Raw genomic sequence first — 12039 nt, forward strand, 5'->3', positions numbered from 1 at the left:
GACCATTGCTGCCCCAGGCGAACCCTTGGCCTGGCTTTCTTAACTCAGCGGAAACCTAACTCAACAGAATAACTCAACGTCATGCAAAGACATAAACAATTTAACTAATAAAATATGGCCCAAAGGGCAACTCGAGCCTCAAGAATAGAATATTTACATATATATATATACATATACATGGATGAGAGACTCAAAACTAACTGACTGACTGACTGTCTGACTGTCTATTGAAGCCTCTAATATACTGAGATGGATGTGGGGACAGACCCCGCAACATCCTAATAGAACAAAACTAAGTACACAAAATAATTGAGTCCTCTGGAATGCAAGGAGGCTCACCACAGACTCTGGAGTGCTCAGCTGGATCAACGACGTGCAGGATGCTTATCCGGGGTACCTGTATCTGCATCATAAGACGATGCAGGCCAACTGGCATCAATACATGGAATGTACGAATATGTGAGCTGGAAAAGCAGAACCACAACTTAAGCTTGAGAGGAGAACAAGAGATCACTTACCTTGACTCTGAACGACTCATATACATAACTGGACTCAAAGTAAAGCAATAAGACACGAGCCACACATATAAAGCTTGTAAAAGAATGTAAACAACTTAGATCGTTAAGGATAAAATGACAACAAACTCCACTTTTCTTTTATAAACATAAAACAGCTTTTGTGGGAGGTTCTTTAACCGACAACCACCACTACGAGCCTTAGTGATGATACAACGTTTTACCTCACGTTGCCAAAGGACCATCCTATACCTTGCCATCGATATAGGACCTTACTTTTGCTTAGTGGATCTACTAGCCTAATCTTGCGTGATCATCTAAAAAGAATGATACGACAAGTCCCATGTTGGCGCATGGTTCTTAGGGAGAGTTGAGTTAATATGAACTCGTGTCCCCCAATTCGGTGCTCAATACTACTCCCAAAATTACTTTGGCTCATGCTTTTAAAATAACTTCTTTCTTTGATTGAGATAATTACTCAAAACTTTAGCCCAAAGGCTCATTTGGGGAAAGAAAACATGATTCCCTTCTTGTTCAAATATAATAGCATTTATGACCTCCTTTGGGAATACTTAGTTCCCTAATAGCTTTCTCTTTTTTTTTTGAAGAGAATTCAACTTTAAACTCATGACTTAGCTTGAAACTAAGACTCTTACTCGACTTGAAACTTCACTTGACTTGGAACTATCTTTCCTTGAATCGGAATTATGAATTCAAGGTGTTCGATCACATGTTATGGAAGGATTCTTGAACGCTTAGACGCACTTTGGAACGTCGAAAACAACTATAAAAACATAGGTGAATTACTTTGGAACATGCATGAGAAAGTGAGAAAGAAGAGGGGAAACTTGGCTGAGACTTCAGATTTCTGGTGACACAGATGGGACTTACGGTCGCCATCGACGGACCGTAGATGGACTTACGGTCCGTATTGCGGGTTCGTAGATTTCGTCAGAGATTTTCCCCAGAATTCATTTAAGAAAAAGACTAAGTGTTGACCTACGGTCCTGACTTACGGTCCGTAGGTCAGGCCACGGACCGTAGGTCGTGACCGTAGATCGATGCCCCAAAAACCAACTTCTGCTCCGATTGACGGTTGACCAGTACGGACCGTAGATCGATCTACGGTTCGTAGGTCAGTCCCGTAGATGGGGATCGACAGCCCAGAAATTTCTGCAAATCGATGGTGGATCAACTTTTAAAGGGTCATAGCTCTTAGAATCATAATCCCCTCAACCTACAATAGGTTTCAACCTAAATGCACAACCCAATCAAGTCTCACAACGAACACTAACTTCAACAACCTCAACAACAATATCAACAACAACTAACAACTTCGACACTTCAACAACAATTCCAATCTTTTCTCAAATCATAGAATAAACTTAGTGTGTGTGAGGGAAAGGATCAACCCACACGAAAAACTCACATACCTTGATAGGGATCACCCCCGACGAAAATCCACAATGGTCTTGACAAATCTCCTCTTTCTTCTCTTCTTCTTCTTCTCCTTCTTCTCTTCTTCAATCTCAAGAACCCTAACTCTTTCTCTTTCAAAAAAAATGGGACAAAAATGATCCAAAGATCATCCTAATACAACAATATGAGCTTAAAAGAATTGGCTAGGGAAAAGACTAAAATGCCCTTAATGGTTCCCGGACGGATCTCCTTGTCAACTGCCCAACTTTCAAAGGTCATAACTCCCTCATACGAACTCGGAATCGAGCAAACTCGGTGGCGTTGGAAAGGTCGTTCCACGAACTTTGCAACCATAACTGGAATTCCACCTAACTCATCCTGAGCTAGAATTTGTGGCTGTTCAAAGTTGGCCAAAATTTCACATTTTCCATACTTAGCCAAAATTTCCAAAACTTTAAATTCTTTCCAAAAATGAAAATTTCCAATTCTAAGCCTCTTCAATTATTTCGCATTGCCGGATGTTACAATTATATTTTCAAACTACAACCTCATTAAGTTCATCCACAACCACTAAACGAAATCACATTTAAACTATGAATAGACTATCAACAAGCAACACCCAACAACTTATCTAACCCATCTTTACAAAATCACACCCCAAGAATTGAGGTTTCAGCTATGCATGTAAAAGAGATAAAGACGTATACCAATATCAGTTTCCATCAATGGGTATGCAAGATTAAGTCTTAAAACAAGCCAAAGGTAAAGAATCCAAGAGACCCAAGTCCAATTCCTTGAATTTGAAACCCTTTGAAAACTCCAAGTTCTTGAAAACCCTCTCCAAAACTTAGAGAGAATATCTCAAAACTCTGTCTCAAACTTAATAATCTAAAAACTAGATAAAATAAGGTAAAATGTGCTACTAAGAATAAAAACTAAACTAGTATTTATAGTTTTCAGAAAATATGGTACGAAGGATCTTTCGGCGACGTTAGTGGGAATCGCTGATGCATTCGGCGATCCACCCCTTGGTCTACTTCATTACCTTTCATCATTTGTCTTCAGCATCTTTGTGTCCTGGATAATTGGGCGATGTAGCATTGCTTCGCGGAGTCGTTCGGCACTACGCCAACTGGTCCTTTACACCGCCGAATTTCTCCTTTCCTTCAGGGCTTAGCACACTTGAACTAAAGGCGAATATGCGATCTGTTGGTGATTCACCGATTGGGTTCGGTGATTCACAGATCTTCATTTCTTCGTTCTTTCGGCTTCTTTTGCTCCCTTTTGCGAAGTAGTGTCCACGCTTTGCTTCAAACTTTGAATACCTGAAACTTAAAGGTTTCCATCAAATATTGGGATAAAACATGCATTTGAGGACACTAAATTCATCCAAATCTAGCCCCAAATGAGTCCAAATCGTGGACTCATCAACACCCCCAACTTAAACTTTTGCTTGTCCTTAAGCAAACTCAAGTTCATCCGTTCAAAAAGGGTGTCTTGAACAGTACTACACAAGACTCGATAATGAATGCACATAACAAGACTCAATTTACTTATGCAAAGAACAATTGTTCACTCAAAGATTCAAGTAGTGACTCGCCAATATCAAAGAATCTCATGCTCACAATATTTGCCTCAAATGCAAGTTTAGGCTCAACTAGAGTGTTCAAATGCCCTCACAGAAAGAATGATTCTATATTCGCACATAATGATTTAATAATTTAAAGTTCAGGAATCAGATGCAACACTCACACTCACAAAGATGAACACAATGCATGCTTTCACCCATAGGTTTACCCATATTTTCCAATCAACATTTGTTTCGACTTTCTCAAGATCACAAAGGTCTTAACAAGGCTTGTAACGGGGCTGAGTGCAAAGGTATGGTCATTTAGGCTCAGTGACTTTTATCCTCATGAGATGTGGTATTCACAACACTTCCTTTCCTTTTCCTTCATCATTTTTGCTAGTGCTCATAAGTCATCCCATTATTCACTTCCCATGGATTGTTTGGAAACCCCATTTCTTTGGTACTTTATTTTTCATTTTTTTTCTCTTTCTCTTTCTCTTCTAATTTTTTATATGGAGGGGTTCCATTTTTCTCAACACCATAGGTTAGAGGAGACTTTCCTTGCACTTCTTGAATTTCCCTTTTCTTTTCATCACACCCCCAACTTAGGCTTATGGCCTAAGTTGGCTATTCAACTCACCACAAATCATGAGGATTATCGGTAATGGACAAAGAAGGGTCATGTTTTAGTCAAGTTTCTTCCAAAGAAAGGTAAGGCTCAAGGGGTGTTCAACAAAGGTTCACACTTGCTCACAAGGTAAGCCACAAAAGAGGTATATGTAAAATTGGCTCATACTCTGTAAATTTGCCTAAGATCATCTCAAGAGATAGCCTCACTTAGTCGATTGGACCAATGGGGAAAATTCTAGGATCTATTATGCATGTTTCAAAGTATTCTCAGCACACTAGGAATCGACACTAAAGTCAAACAAGACTCCACACTTTCGCTAGTGTGCAATGGTCATTACAAGAGACTCGATTCGATATTACGCTAGTCAAAACGAGATGGAAAGTCTCTAAATATGCCCTCATCTCTGCCCTCCTCAACATGTACTGATATCAACTTCTCATCGGTCTCTCCATCCGACTCTGCATGTGTTGTGCCATCCCCTGCACATCTCCGGTGGTAGCCAGAGGAATCCCCGAGGTCTCAGGAGCATCCCTGTCCTCATCAGTCTCTAGTAGTGAAGTGAAGTCAGCAGACTTAAGATAGTCTACGTCCTTTCTCAAACTCGCAATCTCGGCTTTTAAAGTCGTCACCTCAGAGGCCTCCCCCTGTCTGCTCTCACAAGCAATGACTCTCACTGTCAAGGCATCAACAGAAGTTTGAAGGGGGGTAAGTGCTGCTAGTATGGCACTGTCAATCATCCTCGGGATGGATCTCTCCAATCGGGTAGCTCTCACATCAGCTGAATAGGACAACTGCCCCATCTTCAGGATCATGGCCTGAGTAATCCTGGTAGGTTCGGAGGATGAGGAAGCACCTGGAGCCCGTGAGGAAGAGGAAGAAGGAGCGGGTATACCTGAGGTCTCAGAGGCCGGAGTGGGCGAAGATGCCTCTGCTGGTAATGAGTTAATATTGACTTCTGGAGAAGTGTCTGCTTGGAGTTGCTCTCCTCCTATCAACCTCTTCTCGAATGAACTCAGCCTCAATAGGTCGGATGTCCATGGAGGATGAAGGGATGACCTCTATATCATTCGCAGGATCCCGGGGTACTCCAGCATGCTGGCATAACTCAGTGATCAAAATCGGGAATGGCAGAGAGGTAAGTCTCTGCTTGGCTCTCATGGCCATCTCCTGAGAAGTAAGAAGTCCTAGGTCGATCTGCCTCTTGGCCATAATAGAACCAAGGCAAGCCGCCTTAGGGTGACGCAGAATAGACTCGTTTTGGGATGGCATGATAGTGCTGCTCATGAAGCCAAACCAGAACCTAGAGGCAATGTTCATGTCCCTCTTCTCAATGGGAGCTCCCGCATCCATCCACCTCGGGGTAGTGTCAGAAATCATCAGAGCCAACCAACCCTTCAAATCATCCAGGGACTGAACAATAGGCAGCCCCTCGTAAGGAAGCACAGAGTGCAGCGGTCTACCCAATACAACGTTAATATGCTCGTTATGGCACTCAACCTCCTTTCCTCCAACCATGACCAACTTCACCGGTCTAAACTCACTGGCTTTCTTCTTGTTCTTAGGTACCAACTCTCCATAAGCAGTGTAAAACTCTCTTACCCAGGAGGGAATGTAAGGGTTTCAGGGTCATGTGACCTGCTCGAATCCATGGTATCGGAGAGTTTCAAGCACATCAGGATGCTTGCCTTCCAAACCCTCCATAGATAGCAGCTACTCCTCTATGATAGTCCAGACTCCTTCACCTTTTAGTATGTTCAGCAATCTAGGTGGAGGAGCAATAGGCAGTGCATGAGTTATTGAGGGTGCCTGAGCTGGCACTGCATCTGATTCAAGAGGAGCTGCAGCTGATGAAACTCTGGTGGGTATGGGTTGAGGTCTATCTCAGAGCCTATTCTGTTGGTGAATCAAGGGTTGATCATCTTCAGGCTCAGACCACTTAACTTGGGTCTCAATAGCTACTCATTTCTTTGTTATATGCATTTTCCTCTTGCATTTGTCTCGCGGTGGGAGATTTTTCTTTCGTTTCTGTGGAGATTGTGATCCTCCTTCATTTATCGTAATTCCCTTTCCCTTTTTCTGAGGTGGCTTGGTTAGATTGGTGTGTACCATCTCTGCAAAAGATCGAGAAGAAACTCAAATGCAAGCACAGATAATCTATTGCAGACAGACTCGATGATCCAGTTTGTGAGTCACCGAACCTCTTTGGTGAGCTAAGTCGAGCTCGCCGAAAGGATTGGCTCAACAATTAGTACAAGTCGGCGATATGGAGGTCCCTTTGGAGAATCGCTGACTACTTTCAGCAAGCAAGTTTTGTCCGCCGAAATTTACAGTGCACAAGGGTTCCAGGGATGCAGATAAAGTGCGATAACGAGTACTTTCGGCGAGTCGCCGAGTGCCTTCGGCAAACTCAGGCCTCTCGCCGAAAGTTACCGACTCAAATCACAAAGTTGACACGCAATTAAAAATCGAGATGCGGAAAATAGGTGAACCGCCGAGTGGTTCGGCGAGCTCGACCCAGCTCACCGAATGATCTAACGTGCCCATTTTCAATTCACCTTCTCGAATTCAACCCCGCAACCCCCGAAAATAAAATCAAAGCATTCACTCATGGAATTCAAACAAGACCCATACTACCCATCACCCTGGGACACTCAGATTTCTCCCAGATTTCTCCCAGATTTGTCGCATTTGGCCATTTAAAGATATTTGCTCTTAAGGGTGGTGTCACCCGTTCTATCATTGAGCAAATTTTTGACATTTAGCACAAACGCAGGTTACCACGACTTCACCCAATCAATTGACCAACATGCAATCACAATCCAACTCATTAAAAAGCAAAAAAGCTACAGGCATTTGACAATCAAACATTACGGGCAGGATTTTCAAGTTAAAATAGGCAATTGAGGATTCTTATCCTACCAGAGAGTCCCAACACACATCAATACGATACAATCATAGCAAATGAGTGTACAATTTTCAAATGTAAGCTCAAGGTTTGGAAACCAACCTTTTGTGTCGATTAAAACGCGATTGAAAAGCTTGGCGGCAAAGTATTCCAGCTCCGAGCACAAATCAACCAACTGAAATGCTAGTAAAGGGCTCAAATAAAGAAAATTACTACCTTAGTGTGAATTTAGGAGGTTTAAGAGTGAGGGAAAGTGAAGAATTTCAATTTTTAAGACTTTTGGTCATTATAAACCGTCTAGTTCGTGTCCATTCAGCAACGTTAGTATTACTCGTCGATCTAATCGGCGATTCACCGAATAGTCTCATATCTCGCCGATTTTTACAGGGCTTCCAGATTACATGGAGGTTCAAACGGCGGACACTAGCGGGATCACCAACCAATTCTGTGATTCGCCAACTGGATCCTTATTTCGCCAACCTGCACTTTTCAACACATTCTTTGTTTTAACCTATAAAATTAACACACCATTATTTATAAAAGTAAACTAGAGCATTTAAAACCTTGGGTTGCCTCCCAAGAAGCGCCTTATTTAACGTCGTAGCTTGACGTGAGCTACCAATCAAACTTCGACTCTGGGTTAGACCTAATGCCACTAGGCAACCCGCCTTTACTGCTTAGGTAGAGATGAGGCAATGTGAGATCCAAGACGTCTTCAATCAACCTGATTGATCTTTAGTGGTAGCCACTCATCTGATTCAGTATCTCCAAGCTTTCCCTCATCGCCTCTAGCATTCTATCTTGCTCGTGAAGATTTTGGAGAATGATTAATAGTGTATCCTCGATACTTTTATTTTCGTTGCTCCTAGACCTTTCTCGCTCATAAGGAGGTATGTGCCTCTTTTGGCTCTTGCACTGGTTTTCCACCTTTGAGATTTTGGTGGTCAAGTCATTCAGCTGAGTTACCAGTGTAGCTAACTTGAAGCCACCCTCGAATTTTTGGTTCATCTCAGCTAACTTGCCACCACTTCCCTCAGCCATGCTCAGGGTTTCTGCATACAACAACTTAGAGAAAAACAAAATGACAAATAAAACTAGTAAACTACGATAATTGAAAGCAGAATTCAAATCAAGCCAAAAACATTCAAGTAACACCACTCCCCGGCAGCAGCACCATTTTGATATTTCCGTAATAGAGAAACAACTTTCGATGCAAGTGTCTACGATCGTACAATAGGTTAGTAACCCAACCAAGGTTTGGGGTCGAGTCCCAAGGGAGTGGGCGTGAGAATTAGTGGTTAAGGGCAAAAGTGCTAAAGCTAATCAAAGCTAAAGACTTTGGCAAATGAAAACATAACAAATTAAAAAGGGTGACGCAAGTGTCAAGTATCAAATGGGGGTTTGAAAGCAAGGAACAACTAAAATAGTTAAAATAAGGAAAAAATACAAGTATGAGACGGGATTCTTGGGATGTGTAGGAATACGGGATAGACTAAATCATTAGGTACATGCTTTTGATAGTGAATTCATTGAGTATTTGTGACTAGGCTAGACTTTAAGGGGGATAAGCTCTTTCTCGAGCAACTTACCCCGTTTCAAATGTGTTCCTCTCGGACACCCACTTGCTGCATGAAGAACAGCCTCCGCCTTAACCCACTCACTCTCTCGAACTAAGTGTGTGGACCTGGGACTAGGGTTCACTCTCTCGAGTTGAACCTCATGTCGACCCACTCACACTGGACATCAATTTAGTGGTCTTAGTTTTACGACCTCTCTCTCGAGCATGCCAAAGACACATATATGAGATTATATTTTCAACTACAACCTCATTAAGTTCATCCACAACCACTAAATGAAATCACATTTAAACTATGAATAGAATATCAACAAGCAAGATCCAACAACTAATCTAACCCATATTCACAAAATCACACCCTAAGAATTGGGGTTTTAGCTACGTATGTAAAAGAGATAAAGACGTATACCAATATCAGTTTCCATCAATGGGTATGCAAGATTAAGTCTTAAAACAAGCCAAAGGTGAAGAATCCAAGAGACCCAAGTCCAATTTCTTGAATTTGAAACCCTTTGAAAATTCCAAGTTCTTCAAAACCCTCTCCAAAACTTAAAGAGAATATCTCCAAAATTCTGTCTCAAACTTAATAATATAAAAACTAGATAAAACAAGGTAAAATTCGCTACTAAAAATAAAAACTGAATTAGTATTTATAGTTTTCAGAAAATATGGTACAAGGATCTTTCGGCGACGTAGTGGGAATCGCCGATGCATTCGGCGATCCGCCCTTTGGCCTACTTCGTCACCTTTCATCAGTCGCCTTCAACATCTTTGTTTCCTAGATAATTGGGCGATGTAGCATTGCTTCGCAGAGTCGTTTGTTGCTACGCCGACTGCTCCTTTTCACCGCCGATTTTCTCCTTTCCTTCAGGGCTCAGCACACTGGAACAAAAGGCGAATATATTATCTGTTGGCGATTCGCCGATTGGGTTTGGTGATTCACAGATCTTCATTTTTTCGTTCTTTCAGATTCTTTTACTCCTTTTTACTATGTAGTGTCCACGCTTTGTCTCAAACTTCAAATACATGAAACTTAAAGGTTTTCATCAGATATCGAGATAAAACATGCATTTGAGGACACTAATTTCATCAAAATCTAGCCCTAAATGAGTCCAAATCGTGGACTAATCAAGGGGTTACATATTCGAAGGTCGTTTGAAAGAACAAAGTTTTGGAATTTTGATTTTGGAGTGTGCATGGTTTGCATTGAGGTAGGATATGGCTTCCAGTTTTTAGATTAAACTTGATAATGTAATTGCATGTTGATTAGTCGAAATTTGGGGTGGGTTAATACTTGTTTCATGCTAGTTGCTTAGAAATCATGTTTAGATTGTATTCATTTTCTCTTGACTGTTAGCATGCTTAATTCCCTTCTTGTGATCATTTTTACATTGTGTCCCTAACTTGCCCTTGTTTATTGATAAAACTCAACTACACTTCTTCCGATTCAAAGTGTAGACGGTCGCTAACAAGTTTAAACCTAACGATGAGTTGGGGTCGATCCCATAGGGAGTGATACGATAAAGAATTAAATTAAGAAGTAAATACATGTTTTAATCTTTTGTAGAAGTAAAAAAGGGTGCAACATAAAATAAATCACGAAGTTTCAACAAGAGGGGAAATTTAGTAACCAAGTTCGAACAACAACAATCAACACGAGATTTGAACTATTGGAAAGACAACCTTAGAAATGTGATCGATCGAATGCTAATCTCGCTTAACCGGTAATTACTAATTTCTTTAAGTTGAATCTCAATCAGTAGGATAGATTTTTAATATAATAGCCATCTCTCGATCAACAATCATGTTTCGAGTGAGTTCTCTTGAACCTCAACAAGCTTAAAAAAAACAACCCAATTCCTTAATTAACCCAATTTCTCAAGCTGGTTGTAAAGATGCTAATCAATACAAATATCAATCATTAATTCTACTATATACCTCTTTCTCAAGTAAGCACGTAGATCTAAGCTAGAACCAAATTTGCAACTTCAGTTCATCAATTAAAACATGAACAAACAATTGAACCCATTTCAAAACAACACTAAACTCAACAATTAATAATACTCATAAGCTAATTAATGTATTCGACTACATGATCATACCCCTAAGGTAAGGGGTTATAGCCAAACATAGAGAAAAGTAAGAAATTGTTACCAAAAAGATTATCCATCTGAATTAATAACAATCTGCAATACCCCAATGCCAAAATTAAAGCTAGAATCCTAAAACCTCAAATCTGAGATCCAAATATTCTCCAAGAATGTTCAACAATGTAAATGTGAAAACTCTCAAAGACTGGGTAATACATTGTGTGTGGGAACTCCTTTTCTTCTTTCAAAAAATGAATTTATATGTTCCCAAAAACTCAACATGGCATCCAGTTGGTGAAGTTAGTCGGGATCGCCGATCGACTTAGCGATGTTCTGAGTTGCACTTCGTCTCGCTTTATTTATGTGACTATTGTATCCAATTGTTCCGGAAGATTAGGCGAGCTGGGTTGTGATCGCCAATAGATTCAACATACCGCGAAATCACCTTTTTCTCACCAAATTGGCTTGTACATGGGCTACTTTGCTGCAACGTTTGGCAAGTTGGAGGCTCACTCGGCGAGTCGCCGAGTGGCTTTTGCGAGTTTCAGCTTCTTTTTTCTTCAGCTTTTCCAACTTTTTTGCTTCTTTTCTCATCGTAATCTCATTTCCTTGTTATTAAACCTAATTGCTGAATATCATCACATTAACATCAGTTATAAGCATAAAGTAGGCATTGAAGACATTAATTCATTGAATAATAAGCCCTAAATATGTTGAAATTCCTGATTCATCAACACCCCCAATCAAGGAAGTTTCACGTAGTGAGGCCTCTTTAACAACCCGTACCAAATCACCCTACAGGTCCTTTATATCCTCGAACACTACTTCATCACGAGCCTCTAACTGTTCCTCATCTGTCTCAAGTGTGTCGGACTCTCTATCATCATCAACTGTAACTGCATGTCTGGTCACAATAGCTGGAGGGATCTCAGAAATAGCTGACATATCTGCACTGGGGTCATCGGGAACATATACATTACCCCACAACATCAAGATATTGGTGGACTTCAACTCATCCACATCATGTAGGAAACCAGTAATAGCAGTTTTCAAGGCAGTCACATCCGCAGAGCTAGGGTTTGACGTCTTACATACCTCAACCTGAGCAGTGAGAGCATGCAATACCAACCAATGGTCCATGATCATATATCAACTTGTATCCGAAAAAAGAAAATGAACTGAATTGTGGGAAGTTGCAAGTGCCAGCTACAGAGGCCAACCACTGCCCATGGGTTGAACCACATACCATAGGTGGGTCCGTGGGATTGCCAACTTGCCTAAGTGGAAGACGCCCAGGATCACAGCCTAACCTACAGATCATAGGCCAGACCAT

General features: G+C 41.1%; 1 protein-coding gene and 1 pseudogene across 1 annotated transcript; one reads left to right on the plus strand and one right to left on the minus strand.

The window, feature by feature from the left end:
• The window catches only part of LOC125812765 (uncharacterized), a 25633-nt pseudogene extending 22404 nt beyond the window's left edge, over positions 1-3229 (plus strand).
• An 8272-nt stretch (positions 3230-11501) lies between these two features.
• Positions 11502-12039, minus strand: LOC125812767 (uncharacterized). Its single transcript, XM_049492239.1, has 2 exons — positions 11953-12039; positions 11502-11807 (listed from the first exon to the last, which is right to left on the minus strand). The coding sequence occupies exons 1-2, from the start codon at positions 12037-12039 to the stop codon at positions 11502-11504; spliced, it is 393 nt and encodes a 130-aa protein (XP_049348196.1).

The sequence above is a fragment of the Solanum verrucosum genome, unplaced genomic scaffold, assembly GCF_900185275.1.
Source record: "Solanum verrucosum unplaced genomic scaffold, falcon-dt-bn FXZP01000204.1, whole genome shotgun sequence".
Classification (NCBI taxonomy): domain Eukaryota; kingdom Viridiplantae; phylum Streptophyta; class Magnoliopsida; order Solanales; family Solanaceae; genus Solanum; species Solanum verrucosum.

Excerpts from the sequence above, each read along its gene's own strand:
- LOC125812767 (XM_049492239.1), bottom strand. The coding sequence starts at position 12,039 with ATGGTCTGGCCTATGATCTGTAGGTTAGGCTGTGATCCTGGGCGTCTT. Across the intron at positions 11,808-11,952 it reads ATCCCACGGACCCACCTATG|GTTGAGGTATGTAAGACGTC; the intron begins GTATGTGGTTCA and ends CTCACTGCTCAG.